The sequence below is a fragment of the Cyprinus carpio genome, chromosome B8 (genome assembly GCF_018340385.1).
Source record: "Cyprinus carpio isolate SPL01 chromosome B8, ASM1834038v1, whole genome shotgun sequence".
NCBI lineage: Eukaryota > Metazoa > Chordata > Actinopteri > Cypriniformes > Cyprinidae > Cyprinus > Cyprinus carpio.
The window spans coordinates 5,884,782-5,911,248 of NC_056604.1; the positions used below are offsets into that span (position 1 = coordinate 5,884,782).

General features: G+C 36.2%; 1 protein-coding gene across 1 annotated transcript in view; it reads right to left on the reverse strand.

Annotated features, from left to right (window-relative positions):
* Window positions 1-26,467, reverse strand: part of plxna3 (plexin A3) — a 158,876-nt gene that overhangs the window by 121,370 nt on the left and 11,039 nt on the right. Inside the window, exon 3 of the mRNA XM_042729357.1 lies at window positions 22,041-22,223. Coding sequence (XP_042585291.1) covers window positions 22,041-22,223 — 183 coding nt within the window. The remainder of the gene's footprint in view (window positions 1-22,040; window positions 22,224-26,467) is intronic.

The following is a 26,467-nucleotide window of genomic DNA, read 5'->3' on the forward strand; positions in this document are numbered from 1 at the left end:
CTATAATGTTTTTATAGGTCCTTCAGTTCATCGTTCACAAATTCCTCTTTACAGCTTGAACATTCCACTGATAAGGCTGTTTAGGTTAGCAGGACGTTTAATTTAAGAACTGTCTGGGACGGCTGTGAAACATTTCCACAGTGAAGAGTAGCAGACTCTGATCCACTGACATACTGACATGTGTTCGTTGATGCATCTGTTCCCCAGCTCCAGAACACAAACCCTGTGGCTGTAAAAGATCACACTAGCACACTCAAGGCCGCTTAAAACAACCTTCTGGAAGCAACACAAACACTTCAGGAAGGACTATGTCGGAGTGCCTCCACAACACGCCGGTGATGGAAAACAAACATGCCATCATGTTAACAGCTTTACAAGTCACACGGCGGTCCTGTCTGCAGTCTCTCACCTCAAATGAGACGCTCTCAGACAGACTTCTACAACCTCATGTTGTGAGACGTCTGTTTGAACATCCTGATTGTTTTGCTGAGGACAGAACAGATTTAAAGATATACGTATTCGAAGTTGTACAATTGACTTGATTAAAATGACAAATAAAATGTAGATGTGTGTAAAATGTGTATTTTTATTTATTTTTTATTTCAGTAAATAAATACTCATTTATGAATTCAATAAATAATTCAGTTATCACTGAATAAATATTTTATTTAAATAATTAAATATTTCTTAAAATTCTGAACTCTTTTGTCTAAAAAATGCTTACCTGAGTGCTGCATTATTTTACTCAATTTATACTCAATACTCATTATTTAACCAAAATAAATTAATAAAAATGTTTAATACTAAATTGATGTGGGGGGGGGGTGTTTATTTTACTTGAATAAATATTGACTAATAATCTAATATAACATATAATACTTCAAATTATTTATTATTTTTATTATTTAAAAATTATTTATAAATTCAATAAATCATGTTTGAATTACTTAATTATTCACTAAAATATTTAATTATTTATTAAAATTCTGTACTATTTTGTCTGAATTAAGTAAAACATTAAACATTAAAAATACATTGTTTAGATGCTGTAAAAATGAATAGGCATCACAACAATACAATGTACAGCATGAAAATAGTTTATGTTACATTATATAACAAGATTACATTTTTCTTTTCCACGGTACAATTTTACACAAGTGTTTCTAAAGATTAACTTTTAGTAGGTGATATATTTTTGCCCCTAAAAGCAACAATAGTGGCATTGAGCATTCACTATAAAATACCTAATATCATCCGATTCTAATTAATAAAAATAATCTCTAATATCACCCAATATATTTTGTATTCTTACTCAAAACTCTTATGCAAATGTATTTATCATGCCCTATATTCATCTGATAGCTCCATTATTTTAAATGGGTCATATGATGCGATTTCTTGCTGCCTTTTCTTTAATGTGTTATGTAGCTGTTTGTGCATGTATACGATCTGCAGAGTTAGAAAAGCTCAAAGTCTCCCACAAAAAGATTTATTCTATCTAAAAGAGAAGGCTGATCTAGACCGGGCTAAAATGCCTTGTTCAAACATGCCCCCACATCTCTACGTCACGATGTGGAAATATTTGCGTAATGCCGCCCAAATGATCATGCAAAGAAAGAAGGCGTGGTTTCAGGAACTGCAGTAGTGTTGAAGCAGCCATGTCAGGGAGACGCTGTGTGTTTCCGTGCAAAAGCAAAAGCACTTTGGCCTTCCAAAAGTAGATGCAATTAGGAATCATTGGTTAAGATTTATTTACAACAGAACAGCACAACCCAGATATTCGAATTTGTGCAAAGCATTTTATGGACGACAGTTTTGTGAACCAAGGCTGGCTTTTCACAAAGGCTATTTCCAAAAAAATGGGTCAATTCTGACTTTGCTATGACAATCTGGCGCTTCTGAATCAGCGAATGTAAGTATGTTTTGTTATTAGTTTAAGTATTTGCTATTGTTTGTTCAAATGTGGAGTTTTGCGCAGCGTAGAGTAACGCGTTGAGTGTGTGCATGTGTGAGGGAAACAGGGTCACATCACAGCAGTGAACAGCCTATCAGAAATCATAGCACCTCAGCTGTCTTAACCACGGCTTGTGTACTGCATCACTGTGTCTGTCACACGACTCTGTTGCCCTTTCAGGCTTGAACTGATGGTAAAACTAACAATATTATTGACTGCCTTGATATTTACTTTGAAAGCTAAAGCTCATGATTATGGTAAGGGGTGTTACATTTCCGACACGTGCTTAGGGTGTTCAGACAATCACAATGCACTGGTTCAGCTGGCCAATCAGAGTAGACTGTGCTTGTCGGTAGGAGGGGTTTTGTTGAAAATGAGGCATTTGAGAGAGGCGGGGCATAGAGGAACTACAATAATGTACAGTATTTGAAAAATAATGTGTTTTTTGAACATTAAAGCATGTCAACATATTCTGTTACACCAAATAGGCTACAAAAAATAATGATCTTTAAAATAGCATCATATGACCCCTTTAAAACAGACACTGTTTCGCTGCATGACTATTTTTAACTTGCATAAGGTGTCTTAAAATATTATGCTCTTGATGTGAAGTGCTGAAAATATATCAAGACGTGTGGGAACGGCTAAAGACATTTGTCTAGGAAATGTTTATATAGACCAAACGAACAAAAAAATGGTCAAACAGAAAGCAAGAACATGTCGTGTGTGAAAGCACCCTGAGCAGTGAGATCATACACTATATTTTGAATATGATGAACAGCACAGGCACACCATCATCATCATAAACGACAGATGAACTTATGAATACCTAACATCTATAGGTGCGGTGGCGGGTGCCCGTTTGTGCGAGACGGAGATGAGAAAGAGGGGGTTGGGTGGACTGATGGCTTCCTCCTTAGGGAAGTGGTGCCTGAGAATGCACTCTCAGAGAGAGTGCCAGTCAGTCAAGCCTGATTAAACTCTGGGATGATGGGGGGGAAAACCAGAAGAGAGAGAGACATAAACTATATGTTGCTGTTTATAGCTGATCTGAGAGTGAGAGGGGAACATCACCCCCTGCATAACTCACAGTAGCATCTGCCACATCGCCTCAAAACAAACCATAACTAACAATCAGTAATTACTGTGCGAAGAAACGCCAAACAATCGGCCAACCGTAGCGAGAACTGCATCGCTTTTATCCGTGACATCTGCATATCAGAACACGTCACAACAATGAACTCTTCTATGGTTCGATTGAAACTTTCACATGAAATCGTGCAATTAAAAGGCCCAAGGTCATACTTCACTCTTTCCCCACCTTTGACAAGTTAAGTGATCTGCATTTTCACTACTATACGGTACTACAGTGAAATAGTACAGTATAATATGGTAGGGGGCGCTGTTACAGATAGTATAAATAGTACAGCGCTTCAAGATCCAAAAATAAGTGGAGTAGAAGATTTTGAGTAGACAGATGTTGTTTACACATCAACGTTAACATGATCACCAAACATTCAGCAAAACAAAACATTGTTAACGTTACCGAGAAAAATGTTCGTGGCCACAAAGAGGTATATGACTGAGCAAGCTTTGGAAGTGTTGATTGGCTTTGACTCCAGTAACTCGTTTTGATGATTTTTCGGATGCTGTTACAAATAGTATCAATAGTACAGCACTTCAGGATCCAAAATAAGTGAAGTAGAAGAATGAGTAGATAGATGTTGTTTACACTCAACAAAGTTAACATGATCACTAGAGCTGAAACAACTAATCGATTTAATCGATTAAAATCGATTATTAAAATAGTTGTCAACTAATTTAGTAATCGATTCGTTGCTAAATAATTTTTATTTGCCGTAAGCGGCTCATTTCGTGCATATTTTGAATCTGCGGTGACCAAAGTGTGGCAGTAATGAGCCACCGGAGGGTTTTACTCAGACAGTACAGCAGGAGAAGCAGCGAATAGCCAATAGCTGGCCTCGTTTTATGTCACGTGCTTCCCGCACAGCGTCTCTGCAGCATTCAGCGTGATGGGTGAGGCAGGCGGCAGTGGAGTAAGCTCGAGAAAGAAAAAGAAAAAAGCGGAAGATAAAACTAATCGAACGAAGTCATCCAAAGTGTTGGGAGCAATTTACTTTGAGCCTTCAAAAAAGAAGAGTAACCTGTAAACTGCGGCAGGAAACATATCCTCTAAAAAGAGAGCAAGCCTAAGCCCTGAACATTTGGACATGTTTGACCTTTTTGCACTGCAATGCAAAGTTTTTTTCTCAAATAATGAGTGAATAGTGTTCTGCCTCATTTCCCACAGGTAGTCGAATTCCTGTCAATTCAGGCATAAGCTGTTTGTTTAACATTTTATCGCTTTATTACATTTTTGAATTTTGCACTGTTAAAAGGACCACTACATATTTAAATCCGATGAAAATCACAGTGTGCAAAGACTTTTATTTGTGCAGATTCTGCAGTACAATGTTGTTTGCAAATGTTTAGTCGTAAAAGCTGATAACATTGCTTTTTAACAATTAACATTTAAAGCTTTGTCGTTTACCAGTTCATAATTCAGTCTTGCAAACTAATTATGACTGACTGAGAGAGGTTAATGTTTAAATGTATTTGAAATGCACTTTATTCTAAGTATTCACTGCTCTTTTCCACACAGCAGGTTTTTTGTGTGTGTCCAATTTTTTTTCTGGACAACCTTCTGATGGATTTTACTTTACATTTTACTTTAAAATGTGAGTTCCATTCAGGTTTCATGCCATTGGCACTTTATTCGAAGGATTGTTTACAATTTCACAGCATAAGCTATAAAGCTGTTTCCCAGGTATAAGCTGTGTGTTTACAGGAAAAAATAATAATAAAATGCAATTTACTGCAATTTTATTCTGTTTTATTCTTATTCTTCGTGAAAATATGTTCTGAAATATTCCTTAATAAGTTTTGTTCGGGATGTTAAACTAGTTTAGGAGCCCTAAGGACTGCCATGGTGAAAACATTATTTGAAACCTCCTTGTGAAATTTGCTAGAGTATGTATGGGTCAGTGTTTTGATTGCAGAAGAGTTTGACAAAGGATAACCAACACATAATAAAACACAACTCCAGGTATGTTTTTTGATGAGGATATGACAATGCAAAATGGTTAAAATCTCTAAAAAGTCTATGTTGAATGATAAAGACCCTTTGTTAATAATTTACTTGGGGAAAAAATGGGCAAAACTAAAATATAAGTACATAAACCGATTCATCGATTAATCGTAAAAATAATCGACTGATTAATCGATTAGCAAAATAATCGTTAGTTGCAGCCCTAATGATCACCAAACATTCAGCAAAACAAAACATTGTTAACATTACCGAGAAAAATGTTGGTGGCCACAAAGAGGTATATGACTGAGCAAGCATTGGTGCTGACTGGCTTGGACTCCAATAATTCATGTTTTGATGATTTTTCTGTATCTGATCATGCTGAACTTTTTTTTTCACCAAAATTTTAATGTTGATTAAAAAATTACAAAACATTGTTTTGCAATTAGCACAACATGGTCACGATTTACTAAAACGGGAATGAATTAGTAAGTGTTCACAATTTACTGAAACAAGGCAACGAATTAGCACAACATGGCCACTATTTACTAAAACTAGGGAGCGAATTCGCACAATGTGGCCACTATTTACTAAAACGAGGGAGCGAATTAGCACAACATGGCCACTTTCTTAAAACAGGGGAATTAATTAGTAAGTGTCCACAATTTACTGAAACAAGGCAACAAATTAGCACAACGAGGCCACTATTTACTAAAACAAGGGAGCGAATTGGCACAACCTGGCCACTATTTACTAAAACGAGGGAGCGAATTAGCACAACGTGGCCACTTTTTACTAAAATTAGGGAACGATTTAGCACAAAATGGGCACAATTTACTGAAATGTGCAAAATTTTCTAAACTGAGGGAACAAATTAGCACAATGTGGCCACCATTTACTAAAACAAGGGAACAATTTGACTGGCAAATTGAAAATAACACTCTGTTAAGAAAAGAGAGAGGCAAAGTTGAACAAGACACCATGTACACCAAATACACAATTAAGGCACTGGCAAACACAAGAGGCAATGTGACTGGGTGCTGTCAAGGCCGTTAAGCCATGCAAAAGACAACGACGATTTCCCCATGCGATTGCGCACACAAAATCTGGCCAGCTCAGATAAAAGCCCACAAGAAGTTGGTACAGGGGCCAATGCCAGCTAAAGCTAGTCAGTAAACAATAGGTCAGAATCTCAGTGCAACAGAACACGAATAACAACTCTGTTTGATTAAGTATGACTTTATTTGTCTGTCTGCAAAAGTCATTAAGAGTCTGAATGGGCGCCAAAGGAGAAGCGAAGATGCTCAAAATTTGCTTATGGCGCATGCACCGATTTCCGTTCTGCCCATGTTCTGAAATATTTCTGCTCAAGTTAAACGTACACTTTGTGTTTAGCTGGTGGGGGATACAAAACATCTATTATTACGACCTGACTCGAGGGACGCTCAGATATACGGTACACACTGCCATTCATAGGCATGCTATTGAAAACAGGCACAATTCATTTACAAATCCATCTAGGGAGACAATCGCGACGGCATCCGTCACTTCCTGGCACCGCCGATGCTAAACACCTCGGAAAGCGTGAGAGCACAGTTAGAGAGTAATTAATTATCTTACGGGGGAAGGAAGTCATTGTCACTCAACACGGATTTCAATATAGCCACAAACGAGGCACAGCCACCAAATACAGCTGGCAAGATGAGCACGGTCGCATCTGGAGAAAATGAGCTTGCATGACTGACTGATTCTGTTTATTCATTTCTTTCCAATTTTGGATGGATGAAATCTTGCTCACACAAAGTCCTTGAGAATGCTTTGGAAGTATATCAAAATCCGACAGCCTCACAATTGACTTTTGATAATGGGTTGTACTTAAAACTTATCAGAGTAAACAACAGTATTTCAAAATCACATTAAAATAGGCCTACACGATTTTAAATGAAATTATTTTCAATTAAAAACTAAAAAGGTTTACTTACAATTTGAGACAGCATCTTCTTCAGATATTTTAAAATGACAATTTAAAAAAAAAGCTGTATAATTATCTTTGATAATTAGGTATTAGAATGAAGATTGTAGATTCAATTTAAAAAGCGCTTGATTAAAATGCTATGGCAAAAATAATCTACAACCCAATTAATAACATTTTTTTCATAAACTGAAAATCTTATCTACCTCATGTTATACGACATTTGAAGGTCAATGTTTAAAACCAAAAATAAAAATAAACACGTATACACTTCTATAAAATCGTATATAAAATCTTTGCTAAGGGTTCATACCAGTTCATAAACAGGGCAAACGAGAACAAGGTCATTAAGCAGGTTTTATGCGACCGCTATTAACGAAGGCAAAGGAAAAGCCTCAGCCTTTGTGTGCCCTGTCACTCTCCAGTATTATGCTCTATTGAGAAGCTTTTCCTGCCTTCCACTTCCTGCGAGACAATACAGTGAACAATGTCCCATAATCATATAATTAGAGTGCAATACAAGACATAATGCCTCAAAGTGTTAACAAGTCTGCATCGTTTGACAGAGAGTAATTTTCCAGTTCTAACTCTCATAAGATTATCAAAAGCAATCAATTTCCATAAAGGTTTTCTATATGCAAGGATGTATTCCTTGCCCGTTTTCTCTTAATTTCTTTCTCAATCTGTAATTCTCTCTGATGGCTAAATGTGGTGAAAGAGGGTGGTGCTGGGACATAAATTATTTGCTTGTGGTTTTGACAGAGAGACTTTAAATAGATACTAACAGATGAGCTGCTGAGATTCTAAGGCTACTCTCCAAAACAAAAATAAAAGCTGTATAACAATATATGTTATAAATATATACACTTATAAAAATGACTATAACAGGATCATACAGTATAAGCTTTTGTTCCAATTCAATAAGCGCACACGTCTTCTACGCAAAGATATATATAAAATAATGATTCATCTTGCATTATAGTGCCCAAATTCACATTTGAATTTGAAAACAATTAAAATCTGAAGTAATGTAAATATATATTAAAAGCAAATATAAATAAATGAAAACTGTTTAGCAAATATCCTTTAATTATTAAATTATTTTTTTAATTATAATAACGTGTTTTAATACTAAATGCTCAATTATCTTGAAATACATGCAGCATGAGTAGTTTTTAATCTAAATTAGAGTGTATAATTTCAAAATTTGAAGCAAAAACAGAACAGTCTTTAGTTTTGTGAAACTATACTACATGAAACATATCTGAACGAAACAGCAGATGAGCTGAATGAGACGCAGATCCACTCTCTGCCAGCAGGTGGCGCTTATGAACAGCAATGATACAGTGATTCCTGGGTTACCGCTGTAAACAAAGCAACTTTTCTAAAGATAGTCAGTTGCCTTCAGAGATACATTTCTATAAACTCATACTCTAACTGTATCGCGATTTGTTTGGCATCTCAACCGATCTGAATCGTGACATATTTGAATCAATATTTGAATCAACCGGCTCGCGGTTAATTGTTACATCCCTAATGAAAACTGGTCCTTAAAATAAAGCGTTACCAAACTGTTACATAAAATAACTTTCACTGTTGTGCACAATAACATTTTAGTATTAGGTGACGTTATGTCAACTTGTGTGCACGGCCAGCATCCATCATATAGTTAAGTGAATGACACAGAACACATAAATATTTATATCGCTCCTGTCTGCACATCATATGTTGTGAAAGATCAACTAAAGGTGTCAGCTGCAGTGATCCAGAGTAACTTTAGCAGGCGCTACAGAGTTTCCACTGCCTCCCTCCATCTCTCACTCTCTCTCTCTCCTCTCACTCCTGCCTCTTCCTGGAGAAATGACCTAGTTCCAGGTGCCTGGCTCTGACACGCAGTGCGAAAAAATCCACTTTCACTCGCTCCCTCCCGCCGCTGCGCTCCTCAGATACGAGTCCCACAGTTCTTCAGCCCTGACATCAAACATCAGGCTGGAGCGCTTCTCTCCATCCCAACAAAATGGAGGAGAAGCGCTTTCCCCCGAGAGCAAACACATCCCGGCCAAACGTTCAGCTTAGTTCACGTCGCAGATTCTTTCTCTCACCTTTTTTTGAAACCCATCTCGCGCTCTCGGGTAAAAGTCAGGGTTATATTTAGCACTGGAAATTCAGGATCTGGAATCTGGAGCGCTTTTTAGCACCGAAAAGCTGCCGAGTCTGGCTGCCGCTGTGACCAATGCATTTGGAAGCTGAAAATTTGATACAAAGAATACAGAATTAAATATTTCCAGCAAACCCATTTACGATATACATATCTGCACCTCTGAAAGGGAGAGGGCCTCTGTCGGAATCGACGTGAAATGCGACACGGCGACTTGCTTTGTTTTCGTCGGCGGGTTATTTAGTGAATTGTTTTCGCTGGGCTCGCTAAAGCATATTTACATCGAAGCATTTTCCTGTTTGCTGTTCAAATAAAGGTTCTGCCGTGGTCATCCAAGACGGAATTGGATGAGGCTGCTGTCGAATGGGGGCAGAGCGGAGTGCCGCGTCTTTCCGCCATCTGTCTCTTCCAGTTATTTTATGGCCTCAGATTTGATCCCCTGAGTTGGCCAAAGCTAATTACATTGGACAAACCATATCCATATCTAAATACTCACAGCGGATTGCTTCCCATTATTGGCATGCCAGACAGGCAGAAAAGCTTCTATCAACACAGAGGGAAAGGGAAAAGCGTAAACAACCCGGATTTCGAACCTGCACATGCGGATGCTGGAAAGGCCAAACTGCTGTCGTCCTGACATGAGACACACGGAGAACTGCTAAATGTAAAACGGCTGACCGTATGTAAACAGCTCCTAAACCTTTTGACCAAGGATTTTCCATAACTTTGAATTACTGGATAAATATTTTTAAGAATGGTTTTATACAGGGCACAAAAAACTATTTCACAGAGAACTGTGTGAAACAAAAATAGAAGTTTCTAAAACTAATTTAGAAACAAAGTACCTTTTTAATGTAAAATTTATTTTGTATTAAATAATTAAATAATTGTAATAAATATAAAATATAATAAAATAAATATAAAATAATTGCAGCCATTAAAACAAATATTTGTTAAAACAAAATATAAATTAATAAAAAAAATAAAATTTAAAAATAATATAATATAATATAATAAGGTTATACAAACAAAAATATATTAAATAATGTAACAATAAATAATGTGGAAATATTACTCAAATTAAACACATAAATTAAAATATAATAATAATATATTATTATATATTACTACTATTATTATATTATATAATATAAAATTTCTGATAATACATTATATATATATATATATATATATATATATATATATAGATATATATATATATATATATATATATATATATATATATATATATATATATACACACACACATTTATATACTATATATATATATATATATATAAACACTATATATATATATATATATATATATATATATATATATATATATATATATATTAGTGTATATGTAATGTACATCAATGGAAATATAAATATATATCCATTGATGTATTGTTTGGATAGGACAATATTTGGTCGAGATACAGCTATTTGAAAATCTGGAATCTAAGGGTGCAAAAAAAACTAATTATTAAGAAAATCGCCTTTAAAGTTGTCCAAATGAAGTTTTTTAGCAATGCATATTACTAATCAAAAAATTTAGTTTTGATATATTTACAATAGGAAATTTTCAAATATATATTCATGGAATGTGATCTTTACTTAATATCCTAATGATTTTTGGCATAAAGAAAAATCAATAATTTTGACCCATACAATGTATTGTTGGCTATTGCAGTTTTGTGATCCAGGGTCATACGTCATATATATATATATTAATTGATCAAAAAATATGAAAATTTTTATGACTTAATATGGTAAATAATTATTTGCTAAATCAAAACAATTTCAGCATAACGTACTTCAATCCCCTTAATATTGTTATCAGAAATAATTAATTGGTAACCCTAAAAATTACTAATGTTTAAAACAAAAACCCCTTATATTTCCAGGTCTTACATGACCCCTTCTAAAGAGAAACTAGATTTTATCTGTAAAAAATCCTGCGCAACAACAACAGGACAACAAAGAACATCTGTGAAGCCAAAAACCACAAAGCAGCAGATGGACGCGCAACCTGTGTAAACAAAAACACAACAACCTACAACTTCTGTTCATTTAAGATCACATATCGTAACACGTCGTTCAGAAACAAAAGCAGCAACTGTTTTTAAAGCGTTCATTATCCAGCACTGAACATTTGCTCTAGTATTTCAGCAGGTATCAGCGTTTTGTGGCCGTTTCCTCCACAGAAACAGATGGGAAGTGAATGGAGCTAGTGACTGAGAGAATAAGAGCAGTATGTGTGTGATCGTACCACGCAGGTCATCCACAGAGCTCTCCTTTGTGAAATCCTTTATTTAATAACTCATCTCTAATCATGTGACAAGACGACTATTTGTACGGGGAGTTTTCGGAGACCCCTTGCCACTTATCTCTATAGCAGGACAGACAGAGCATTCAGCCATCTGCAAACTAGCGCTATCTTAAATCAGACGGCTTGTTTGTTAGAGACATTTGCTCTCAGTCTGGCCAAAACCACAACAGCCACTCTCGGTGTAACCCTATAGCGTGAAGTCTACCGTGAATTCATAAGCAAAAGGAGTATATCCGATCTGCACTTAACAAAATAACATTAGCATCCGATATCAGAGTACTTTCGCCAGCAAATATGGATTTAAATCTATACGGCGACACTACGGGGTTTATTAGTCGGTTTAATGCATCTGTACTCAGATGGAAGGGTCGTTTCCTCCTGGGCAGTGGCTGTGCAATAAATAGCACTGAGGTTGCGTGTAGCTCGAGGAGGAGAAACAAATGGCAAATCTTATGGCTCATTTTAAGCACGCAGCTCCAAGGTTAGAGGTGAGGCCGGGCGGAAATTGAGAGATGACGGAATGGGAACTGAATGATAAAAAGTGTCGAGCTGCTAGCAGGCAGACTGAAACACGACGCTTTATTTCGTGTCAAAGTTTAGAATCCCAATGGGAGCTTTCTCTATGGTAGTGAACGAAAAGTGAGGCACGTCTACACTAGGGTTGGGGGCGAATGATGGCTGTCTGAGTAATTGGTGTCCTAAATAGGAAGTCTTAAATAATTAGGCAGGTTTTGGGTTCATCTGGACACCAAAAGGACCTCTTTCCTAAAGGACACTTATATAACACATACAGAACTGAAGGATATTTATATATTTGACGCTGCATCTCAGAAGGATGCAACACAAGCACTAAAGACATGACTTCTGAAGTAGCAGTGCTTCAAAGGGGATGAGTTTAGAGACACGGTTTTACCTAATTTTACCATTGCAAATGGTCTAAAAGCTAAAGCACAATATCTTATTATTTTATACTATATTACATAATATGTTTATATAATTGTTACACTGTATAATAATATTTATTCAATGCTGCTCAAAGGTTTTTTAAAAAAAGTAAATGTAAAAAAATCAATGCATAATTTAAAAAAATCAAGAAAGATTCATTAAAAAGACCTTAAACTTCCACAAAAAAAAAAATCAAATCTGAGAAAAATGCATCATGGTTGTATCCACAGAAAAATTAAGCTGCATAATTGTTCGACATTAATGTTTCTTGAGCACCAAATCAGCATATTAGAATGATTTCTGAATGATCATGTGACACTGAAGACACTGGAGGAATGATGCTGAAAATTCAGCTTTGATCACAGAAATAAATTACATTGTAAAGTTTATTAAAATAAAAACACCTTATTATAATTGTACTAATATTTCACAATTTTTACAAATAAATGTATAAGAGACTTTTCAAAAAAAAAAAAAAAAATACATGTACAGACCCCAAACTTGAACAGGCCTATATTTTAGCTATTTTGTAAATAATGTTTATATCTAATATTATTTGTATTGTATCTTGTTTTTAACTGAAGTGGTTTCCTGTTTCCAAATTTAATCACACAACTGATTAACAGCCCTTTGGTTTGTGTGTATCTAATACCAAAAAAAAATTCAAATGCCTTTGTAAAGTATTTACTGGTTTACCCATAACAGGCATTGCCACAGGGTTATTTAATATCTAAACCAATTTTGTGTTGAATTTCCAGCATAGTGACACACACTGTTAGCGTGATACAAAATGACTCACAGCGTGAAATAAGATTTTGTTCATCCCGCCCATTTCTAGTCGACACAGTTCCTGAATCACAGATAGTCGGGCACTTGCCCAGGGCCCCAGACAGGTGCTTAAGAGCTGCCCTCTTAAACACCCCGCTTCCATTTATGAGATGCGTCTGTCTTGACCTTTAATGAAATTATCAAGCCTCCCATTAAATTATGACACGAGGCGCGAGATAAGAGCCGTGTCCGCGCGGCAGGTGGCCCCAGCCGGCCTAATCCTACAATACTACACGTATAAGCACTGCTGTTCATTAGCTTGTACCTGCGACAGCCGGGCGCTGAGGTAAAGTGATTACTGCCAATGTGTGCACATACACCGGGCCAAATGATGCTGAACGCAGTGCCACTGGGTCATTCCTGCTCTAAAGCACCTGAGGTTGTCATCTTCAGGGCGATGATGTCAGTAAAGAATAGAGAATTTAGGGTTTTCCCTAAATACTAACAGGGAGGAAAGTGACATTGAGGACCCAGAACACAAACTATTTTTATTTCCATCTTCAAAAAACGGCTTTTATTTTAAAATGTATGGAATTATTAAAACAAAACAGTGTAATTTTAGTACTATTTATCTACTACTTTATAGTATTTTTTAATATTCATCATTTTAAAATTATTGTATTATTATTATACTTAATATTATAATCAATAACTAATAGTTTAATATCCTATCCAATATATATACATAAATGATGGGAATATGAAAATGTATTCTACAACAACAACAACCCAGGAAGTTGTATAGTATGGTATAGTAGTGCCACTGTAAAATCACTGTAGTCAGAAACGCATAAATCCAAATGTCTTCACTGACAGCTCACAAGAGGAGTTTCATGTGCATATAGCAGGAAAATTTACCCGTTAGCTGCTTTATGAAAGTCTAAATTTGTATTTATAGTCTGAGGCACTTGACCCACATTTATTGACTTAAGTTTCCATTACATACACCGAACCAGAATCCCGTCCTAAATCACACGGAGATCAAAAGCAGCCAATGTTAGTAAGTCTAAAAGTGAAGGTTTACCTCATGCTTGGATGTGATGCAGTACAGTATGATAATGCCAGACACAATTACAGTGCAACACTGACTCAGATAAAGCACAATCCACACAGCTGAACCGGGTCCAACAGAGCCTGACGTTTATGGGACTTTAGGGCTGAATCAGACAAAATGTCAAAATTAAACAGTGGTTTCTAATAAATCCAGTGACATTTCAATGACATTTTTAGCCAGGTAAAAGACTTGAAATCAATAGACACCATCTAAACATATTTTAAAGCTTAAAACGATCATTAATTAGAAGAAATCTGCACCACAAAGTAAAAAAAAAACACAACAGAAAAAAAAATTGTTGAAAAAGCACCATCTCCACATGCAAAACAGCTTTGTACAGTAAAATCAATGGCAAACATTTACAGTTTTAGATATTAAAAGAAATAAGCAATGAGATGCTATATTACAATGGCATAATATTGACAAATGTACAGTTAAAATCGCTTAAACGTAGTTAAATAAAATCACTGTAAAACATGGCCCCAAGTGACTTATTTTTCTAATATTTTATATAAAACCATTTATATTTCCAAATTTCATATTCAGTGTTGTCATTGTTACAGCAATTTTATATAATTTTAGTTGCGTGAAATAAAGTAGAAATAAAATGAAAAATAAATATTTTTAATGTTTTAATGTAAAAAAACATTAATTATTTATTATTAATTAATTATATTATTATTACTAAAGTTACTAAAACATAGGCCTACTAAATTACTTAAAAACTAAACTGAAATAAAAATAAGTCAAATCCAAATAGAAATGACAAAAACACATAAATTACTAAAAACTAACTTAAATTTCCCAATGGAAATTTTAAATATAAAAATAAAGAGAATTTTTATTAATAAATACTATACTAGTAGGCTATATAAATAATAGCTACTAAAATAAAACTGTATTCAATAAATAAATTACATTTATTATTAATAATAAATCCCATTAAACCATTCTTCTACTAAACAGGCCTTTTACAGTTACCAAGCAATGGTAAGTGTGCATAAATCTAGCATTTTTGCAACAAGACAAACCATCCATCTTATAGTAGGCCTTCAGAAATGACAGCGTCCTACATCAGATCTAAAAGAAGGTTTTTAGTAATTGATGATCTACTAAATGCAAGTGAACATACTTAAGATGGCCTAAAAAGCTGCATCAAAAATTGAATAGCAGTAAATTTAGCAAGTGCTCAGATGGTCCAAACACGTCAACATGAGTGCTCAGCGGCGTCGAGAAATCATCTAGTGGCTTCTGTCTGTCGCCGCTCCACAGAGGAGAGCAACACATCTGTTACCCAGGTAGAACACAGTCATCTAATTAAAGGAGTTGAGCAAGCCTCCAACTCCAACACTCTCCCGACTTCATTCTTCATGACACGGGGCTTTGTTATCAAACGCTTGTAATGTGTTGCAGGTCAACGCTCCAGCCGTGATACGATGCATCCCTCCCCGCCTCGTTCCGAGACAGCGGATTTACGGCAAACAGATTTAGCCATGATCAAACGTGGCTGAGGGCCGAGCCGCTCGTAAATCAGCCTCCCGGCCATTTCCACGCCCGCACCGTGCTCTTCTGCTGATTTACGCTGCTAAATTAGCTCCAATTTCCAGCCCAATCACACTTGGATTTGAATAGAGCCAAAATGAGCCACAAAATGGCCGATGGAGTGGTCAGTTTTGACCTTTCGACGCGTTCCATTCGAGCTGCTTTCTGAAGCATCCATCCACTCTAGACAAAGATGCTAACATGGCGAAATATAAAAGCTGAGGAAAAAAAAAAAACGCATGTGATGAAGAAGAAATTAAAATACTTGCAGCTCATGCATGATTATGAGGATTAGAGCGACTCAGTTGATGGTGCTCATAAGAAAAGCGGCGTTATTGTGTGAGCCGCGGCACACGGTTGCGGTGAAGCACGGGGATTTGACGCTTTTTAAAAGGCATTAATCAATTTGAACACTGCGACAGGGACACTAATCTGCCGGATTCAATCATGTATCATATGTCTAAGACTGGGTGCAGAATGAGAATCTTCACCCTGGCATATTTATCTTTATAAAACATAAACCTGATAACACCGAATCACAGGCGGCATGTGTAATAGGATCCGTTTCTTCATTTCAAAATTCCAGAATTGCATTTGTAATAGTATACTAGCATACTACTATAGACATGCATATGGGATGTTTCTGTGCGCATGGCAAACCAGAATGACCTGATATACATTTGCAAAAATGTGCACTGCAGAAAATACTGTATCCCACAATGCAATGATGAACAACCCTTGTGTCATGCAAGATCCTAACCAAGCAGAATCCCATCGCTTTCTTGACAAATCAATCAGTGCCTGATTGGAAATCATAGAAAATTTCCTCAAAGTAATGTCTTTAAAATTACATATCACTTTATAGTAGTGATGCAAAAATTGGTGCAACTCATCATGTTGCGTTGCACTTTTATTTAACAAGTTAACAGTGCAAAATAGTGCAAACTGGTTGGGAAATGCTCTTTTGATTAGCAGGGATCACTGTGGAGGAACAGGATGTTGCACGACGCCAGAAGTAATAACAGTTGCAAACTTCTTCTTGATTTAGACTGCCAATACACATTTGTACACAACATAAAAAAAGCAAAATAAATATTTCTATTTCCATGGTGATAACTTAACTCACTGAACTACATTAGACAACATTAGATGTTCCAATTCATTTTTCAAATGTAATTTATACAAGAAATCCACAATAATTCAATTATGAATAAAGAACATTTAAATTCTGTTTCCATTTCACGTGTTCAAAATTTTTTAAAATGAATAATCTAATTTAAATCAAATAAATACATGCGGCTTAGAGACAAAATGCTTTAAAAACTTAATAGTAAATAGCAGCCAATGATTTGCATGTGTGAAAAATTCCTAAAATAAATTGCTAGAAAAACACATGGATGGATACTCATGCACCATACAAGAGTTTGAAATGTTTACAGTAGAATAATGCCTTCTGTTTTCACTTACTATTTTTAATAAACAGGAGGCAGTATTGAGTATATAGAAAGTTAGTATTGCATTCCAAACACTTCCAGTGACTTCCTCTTTTTGTGAATACAGGAAACACAAGGTTGGGAGGATGAGAGGTCAGCACAGGATGGGCCATTTTGGTGATATACTACATCTACCTTGAGATCCTTTTAGCCGCTAAATAGACCATACAATAAACCAACATAAAAGAACCCGATTAAGGATTCAATGGCAGACACGTACATCCATTTGTGCACGTAACACAATGATATACATACACACATTCACCCACACTGCCGACTCGGTAAAGGTGTTCCATAAAAAAAAAATTCCCTGACAAACTTGGGTTTATTTCCCAGCGGTCAGATTATCTCCTGGCCGTTTTTGCTAAGGTTGAGACTGCAGAATCCTCCGGCAGCCCTGCGGCTCTGTGACCAGCATGTGAACAGCACAGGTGCAGGGGAAAATATCTGGCTGTATTTATTTTCATTTGCCTTTGCACTTGCTGCTAAATATCTCAGCCGGCTGGAAACAGTGCCAGGCTACCGGTTTAAACGCTCTCTTGTAAAAGTACAACAGGAGGGAGAGAATTCCTGATAGACCAGACATGGATTACTGCAGTCGAAGCCACAGGCAAAATGCTGTGCAGTGTTTTGCACAAATGGGATGTAAAACTAGATCTTTACAATATAAGGAGAAAACATGATTGTTTGTGTGGAACACTAGGGTTAAAAATTAAAGGGGAGGCAGAGGCAAAAATACCACAGAAAATCATCATTAAAGTTAAAAAACTGCCTATGGAATTATACATGTTGTGGCAAAATAAGGCTTTGCATGAATTCCTGTTTTTTAATTATTCAATATCACTGGTAATAGCAACAATGTGAGAATTTGTGTTAATAAAGTGATTACATTTAAATATTCTACATAAAATGCATGCAATACTAGATAGTTTATGGTTAAATAAATAAATACATATACACATAACTCTTAAATTAAAATGTTGGGGGGAAAACACAAAATCAAAAAATTACCCTGCAGATATATAAGGGATGTTGTTACAGTATATATTTTATATGGTTAGAATGAATGAATGAATGATGTATGCCCCTTAATGATTAAATATTACTGATGATAGATAGATAGATAGATAGATAGATAGATAGATAGATAGATAGATAGATAGATAGATAGATAGATAGATAGATCTGAGGTATCTGACATTAAAATAAAGGATTTTTTTTTTAATTCTTAAATATTACTGGTAAATCATACAATATTTCTTTTTTATGGAAATAAATAAATAATCATTCTCTAAAGGCAAATATTGCACCTTTTTGGAAGTGTTAATTTAACAATACTGGCCAATGAGTCAAAAGACAACAGTATCACAAGTCTCTATGATAGTACTTTTCCTTGATTTCCTCAGTTCCGTTCATTGCCCATCAGTTGAAAACCATAGGTTTGAATGCTTAGAATACATAAATGAATAGCACACACAATTTGAGGTATCATTCATGTCTGTAGCACAAACAGCGTGGAGCTCCTTAAGAGACAAAGTTTAGCATTACTAAGCATTAGCAAATGTAACAACCGATTAAAGCTATGCTAAAAAAGTCTGTACTTATATAGGCAGGATGATTCAGAGAAACTAGACTGTAATAAAACTCTCCAGTATTTTGACTCCAGGAGTCAAAACGACTGACTCGACTTGCAGCCAGCTAGGGACAGGAAGCACTAAAGACTCATGGGTGATTTCCGTACAGCTTGAGAAAAGCGGCTTGCTGTCTCTTTTCTCCTGCCAAAACAAACAAGCCATTGCGAGGAGAGATATGGAGCAATTACCCAGCCTTCTCCTGTATTCTCTACACCACATTACAGCAGGTAGACCAACACTCTCAAAACCACTGTACACAAAAACCACAACAGGCCTTTCACAAACCGTTTACAGAGAGATAAATGATGCTTTCTGTGGCTAAATGAGTTATATGTAATCATCTATTCATATGCCAATGAAAGACTAAAAACGTCAGGAAAAAAAAACACTTCTTTTTTGTGCCAAGCTAGCATGTTCAAACGCAAAGCTTTTTTAGTAACTAGCATGTTTACTAAAAGTGAAAAAGCAAAAATTCATTGAAATACAAGAAATATTTGTATGTAATTTAGCTCATACACAAAAAAATATTGCAATACTTTTTCAGTGATTGATGTCAATGTTAAACATTTAACTGATAAACTGATACATTTAGTTCCTTATGATTCATTGTTTGATTAAAAGCGCAAACAGTAATCCAATCTAATTCTAGTCTGGAAAATTCCGTTTTCCTTGGAATATGAGCTAAAGTCATCCACACTTTCTCCACATCTCCTGTTTATGCAGGAACAAACAGTACATATATGAAATCATAACTACCAGCCTCTAAGCGAGTCTCTGCCTAACACTGACCAGATTCATATACAAACCATTTACCACTTCATCCTGACAGAATGTTTGCAAGAAGATACAAACATTACGATTTCTCCATATCCCTAGTTTATTGTGATCTGCGGTCAATATGAAGGCCATATGGATGAGGGAGTGTTTCTGTAACATCATATAATCTCCATCAACAAACAGAGCTGCTTATTATCAGCACGACCACAAGCGGCGTATTCTGTTTATTAACCACGGACCATCACACAACTATCAGCCAAGAACTCAAATTCAATCTCCGGATGCATCCCTGTTTCCAAACAGTCTGATCTGCAGCGATCCAGAGGTACATCAGGACATGTTTAGACACGAATAATCCCAAACAGGACGGCTCCCACAGGACTGACCCCTGCTCCCTCATTCCGATAGGAGAATGGATGCGTTCACATTTATATTCTCCAGCTGGGTGCTGGAACGGCGAATGCACACAAAACCTTAGCATATTTTCCTCCCCATCTACCTCATTTTAATTATGATGTCTGCTGAGAAAGAGCCAAGTCAGCTTCTCAGAGCAATTCCATCGGCCTCACATCTAATCTAATTCCGTTAATTCTCTCAATGAACTGTAACTTAAAGCCGTCGTGGATAAAAGTTCCTCGCGATGACCTAATATAGGGCACGCATCAGGCCGGGTGGCTGCTGAGTAATGTTAAACTTTAATGCCGACTGGGTTTCGCTCTCTCTCTCTTTTCATACACAGCTTGAACTATTTACGACCGGCCGAAAAAACGACTCCACCCTCTCACTTTGGCTCCCTCGAGATTCAGTGTGCATATATGGGCCGAAATGCTAGCTATGAACGAGTCAAGCTGTTGTTTGAGGGGGAAAAACGTAGTAACTTTTGTGGAGAACCATCATAAACTCATCACCAGTGGGCATATTATTCTTTAAACATCCCCAGCTGTCGCCTGCTCCGGTCTGGATGACTGAGTCACAAGGTGGTGCTTTTATTATGGCTTTGTTGGTGGTTTGTTTTGTGTATGTGTTGGAATGAGGGGAAAGGTGGTTTTTTAAAGTTGCAGTCTATGTGCAAAACGCCATTCTTTTGAGACCCAGATAAACAGCTAATTCAAGATAAATCTATTTGGGCTCACTTCAGGTTCATCTGACCCCCATCAGAAACACTGGGTTCAAAAACAGCCCTGAGGAGTGCAACAGACTGTAACAGAACGCAGGGGTCTAGAGATGAGTGTTAAAAATGTATTTTTAACTTAACACGCTGACTAAAAAAACATAACGCGCATGGCGGGACGCTAAAAAAATCTGTGAGAGACGACACGGGAGTCAAAGACAGCAGTCTGAATGCGTAGGGCTGTGCAAACAAACTCACTCTCAGCATAATAATTAGATCAAAACTATAAACCAAAATACCAAATCTATTTATTAAACCCATTTCATGTATTTTTGTGTGTGTGCTAGTGTGTTAAATGTTTCTTGAGTAGCAAATCAGCATATTAAAACGATTTTTGAAGGAGTAATGATGCTGAAAATTCAGCATTGCATCACAGGAATAAATTACATTACATAAAATAGATTCAAATAGAAAATTGTTCTTTTAAATTGTAATAATATTTCACAAGATTACTGCTTTTACTGTAGTTCTGATCAAACAATGCAGCCTTGGAGAGCATTAAAAACAAATAAATGTACCAATCACAATCTTTTGAACAGTAATGTACACATAAAACAGACATAAAATAAATGTATTCCACCTTTCTCTAAATCAAGTTAAGAACTGTGAAAACGCTATAGTCAAATGCCTAGCTTTTACATCAACATGAAATCAAAATTAATGCATTTTCTTGTTCTTGTACATTATTTTTTAACTACAACAACAAAAGTTTGGCTTTGTAATCATTAAAAAATAAAAAATTGTTCAAGTCCAACCATCTATCATAGAAATCACAAATCAATCAATTCTCTATGGATGAAGCAAGTCTCAAGCTCTCACTGAATATCCTTTTTCACTTTGAAATACGTCACACTACAGAAGTAACACTGTAGCATACACTGTTGACTTTGACGAAGTACAAAATCAAAGATGGATTGAAAAAAAAAAAGAAAAACAGATTAGTCCATCAACACACTTTAACTATTACCAAACTCACTTATCCACATCTTCTACATATCACTTCCCAATCAAGCAATGTCAAGAAGAAACCAAAAACCCAATGTCTCTGTAACAGTCAGCAGTGGAAGACACAGAAGGGTTAGTTCTTACCTTCTTGAGGTGGCCACTGCGAGTCCCCACGAACACCACCGAATGACCTCCGTAAGTGTACGCGGCCACGGACGCCATACCGTCAGTGCGGTCGTCAAACAGAGGAGTGCCCTCAATGACCCTCAGTCCTCCGAGAGGCTGGTTCAGAACCAGGCCACAGAAATCATCGCCAATCTGCTTGGGCTACAGGATGAAATGAGAAACAATGAAGCGTAATTAGTTCATATTCATAAGACTGTTTCCGTTTATGTTTTAGGCCTCACATTAGTCATGTGTAAAAACAGATCCAAAAGGCTACATTGAAAATGGGATTAAAATAAAATAAAAATAAATAAATAAAACAATAAGTAGTTCAACTAAATAATTTTTTTTAATTGAATGATACACTGAAATGAATACATAATATTTCAGATTCATTAAAAAAAATTATATATATATATATATATATATATATATATATATATATATATATATATATATATATATTTATTATGATAGTGTTAGTGATTCTGCACTGATTTAAAACAACAAAAAAACCTAGCAAAACGAAACAAATAATTAAGTAAAATTAATACAAAATACATACAAGATATTAAAAATTCAGTTAAAACAACTAGCATTTTGTTAGAATAATTTTTAAATAAAATTAAATAAAAAGTCCATGTGTCTTTGAATTATTTAATTTAATTGCAAAAAAAATTATACAAAATATTTAAAATTCAGTAAAAATGACAAGATGATGGGGTAAGCAAGTTAGAAATTAGTGAATAAAATTAAATGAAATAAAATAAGAAGTCTGCATGTCTCATTAATATAAAATAATTACTTATTGGTGGTTTAAGGACCCTTAACAACAAATGCTGAGTAGTCCGTGTTATGCCATTGTTTATTCACCTTTGGTAGATCTTTGGGACATTAAATCAGAATGCAGAAAGTAAAAATTAATTTGTGGGCCAGATTTCAGGTTAAACTCTTAAATGCATTTGCCTGAAGCCTGAAGATCCAACAACAGCTTTCTCCAGCTGTCGTCAAATCACAGCATCTCAGACAGGAAGTTCCAGCTAATAGATCAGACAGAGAAGAGCCACCCAAACAGAGACTGCGAAAGTGAGCCCATGGGGATCAGACCGGGGGGCCGGCACGCACCGACCGGTGAGACATGACATCATCCTGCAATCTACCTCACTGTCAGTGCTTTATCACTTCAGACCGAAAGAGGCACCATTTACCCTCTGAGCGTCTCTGAAAAGCATTATTTCAGCCAGTTTTAATGGCTGTCCACTGACACAAAGGAGGAAAAACTACAAGAAAATGGCTGTATGGCATTTCTCTTCAAGGAAATGTCATAAGAGTTATTCAAAAATCAATTGTGTTAACCAACATCTGCAACACATCAATCGGCTGAGTGATGATGTCATCGAGCACCAAACCTAGTCCCCCGGTTCATCCCGGTGGTGAACTATTGACTCATTACCAGGTTCTTGGAGCTCAATGGAAAACACTCTGGATCTCGGCATCCAACGCCACATAAAAAACCTCAGTAAAGTGCAACAAGAGGTCAGCTTAGCCCGCGGATGAATGACATCAGCTCCAACAGCAAGACTTTTCACGACGTTAGTGACGAACATGAAGGTGCAACAGCAACAGCTGAATTTTTGGGCACTTTCTGCCCAAATTCTTCGAGGCGATGGACGTCTTGAGAGCGTGCCGTTGAATGATGATTGAGAGGGTAATGTTGGCCGGTGGAACGGCTTGTTTTTGTGCATGTATATGAAGGGTAAATGTATTAAACGAAGCATGAGCTCGCGGCAGACACGCACGCTCTCATTAGAAGGCGGAGGGCCGTTGCCGTGCATGAGAAAGAGCTAATAATAATACCCCGGCAGCCGCGGCGCTGGAATCAGGAGCAGATTTGCATCAGTCATGGGGAACCCTGTTGTTGCTCATAAAAACAACCACAGCCACTTCCCCCCCAAAGGAACGAGGTCATCGGCACTCGCCATCTTCGCCCCATCTGCTCTAGCTGGGCTGCGAGGTGTTGTGCTATTGTTCCCAGTGCAATTACAGCCGCAGACGCAAATTGTCCTCTCATCTGGTTGTCCTCCAGGCAAGTAAGAAGGAAAAATAAACTCAACCAGTTTGTGAATGCTTTCTGTTATTTTTTCGAGGGGGAAAACATTGCTACTGTAGCGCGAGGAGAGTTTAAGTTTACAAGCACAGTCACTAAATAACTACCAGACAACTAACATATCAAACAACATGCAGCAAAATGATTCAATATGCACACTAGAGTTGGTTCAAAACCAAACTTTTGGCTTCAGTACCTAGAAATAGAAACGGCTGAATATGCATGATACAAATGCATACTATAAACAATTACTAAACTAATACACATTAAATCTGTCATGTTTAAGCAGAAAACAAATGTCTTAACAACTACTTATAAATGGCTTTTGAATTAAGTGCAAGTCTTTTCCAGGTGATTTAAAGGAACACTATTAATAATCAAGTAATAATCAAGGAACTTTGCCGCCGTACATGGCTACAGATATTACACAGTGCATGAAATTTGCCGGCTGCAACTCTGCAACTACACAAACTAGCGGAGTACTATTTTCAGGTGTTGTGTAATTTTATTGCGCCTGCTGTACCCATGGTACGGCAGCAAAGTTCCTTGATTATTACGTCGGAATGAGAGTATAGTACCTAACCATATCGGCCTAGAAAATCACAACTTTTCATTTTCCGTCGGTCTTAGTACACGATGTAACTACAGAAGAGTCAAGTTTTAAATAGGAAAAATATCGAAACTCTTTGTTCATTTTTGAGCGAGATGTTAACAGTCTAATCAGATTCAATGATCTATGCTAAGCTAAGCTAAAAGTGCTACCTCCAGACCTGGAGATCGGCTGAATGGATTGGAAAACGGTAAATCTCAACTGTTCAACTCTAGGGGAGTTGGAAAATGAGCCTATTTTCAAAAATAGTGGAGTGTTCCTTTAAAATAATTTCTTTGAATATTCCAGTGTATAAGCATTACATATCATAATTTAGCAAGAAAATATCAACCATTAACTTGCTTTGCTCAAATAAGCACACATGAACATGAATAATGGCACAAAACCCCAAATTTGACGGTATAAACTTTCTTAAATGCCATTTTTTTCCTTGGTCATGCATGCTCAGCATTTCTTGTAAGAAAGTGCATTGAATCTGCATTGACCTTTGTAATAAACTGAATATTAATAGAAATAATAATAATCTATAAATTCCACAATCAATCAAAATTGCATGTCTTGATGCATCCCCAACTGGCAATTTTGCTTCCATGTAAGAATACTGCTTCCATGTATGAATTCTTTTTGGCGCCATCTCTACGGTTTGCCAATTAGCTTCAAAATTACAGGATGTTTAACCCCAAAGAAATTAATAATACCTAACATTTGGACAGAGTTGATGTAAACACACAATTTAAAGGATTTGCGAATTGCAGAACAAGCCTACGGCTAGCTTCGAGGCAGATGAATAACATCAAATCATAAGTGTGATTTGTCACTGAATTACAGGAGACAAATATTAAAGATTCATAAATAAAGCATCAAGGGCTTCCAGAGGCAGACCATGCGTGGTACACTTGACTGGTTTAAAATGTCAGAGGCGTATTGATTTTGATGTCTAGCCATCACCTTCTTCATCTCTCACATAATAAGCTATTGCTTCCCACCCTGTCTGGTTTGAATAGATTTTTCATCAAAGATACATTACATCAGATTAAGATGTGTAATCATGTTAGACAGTTTCCCCTACACAGGCATTCCTGAGAAGTCTGCAACATGTCACAATTAGGTCAATGGGACTCATGTATAGCATCCACAAATTAGTTTTTCAGGTGCAACAATGGAAGAAAAAAAACAGACAACAGACCAAAGGTCTATTATTATGTGAGCACAGAAACCCTCAGGTACCTACTGTGACATGAATACATTCTTTAACAACATGATTTAAAAAAGGAGGACATGTTCTTGGATCAACATTGGAATGACATTGCAATCAGTCAATAAGATAAGGTTAGGACTTACGGTCACACTTTATTTTAAGGTCAGGTTCTCACTATTAACTACAAATTTTGCCTCAAATTTCTATAATTTCTATCAATAGTTAATAAGGTAGTTAAGTTTTAGTTTAGGTATTGAGGTGTAGAATTAGGGGTTTAGAATATGGTCATGCAGAATATGTGCTTTATATAAGTACTAATAAACAGCCAATATGAGGACTTATTTTAGGGATATATTTTAGGGATATATTTAAGCTCATAGTTAGGGTGTAGAGATGCACAAATGTTACAATTCTGGCAATATCAATAAGCCAAACATCATTTTAACATGGGTGATATATGGCCACTACAGTGATTCTATACTATGTGGGGG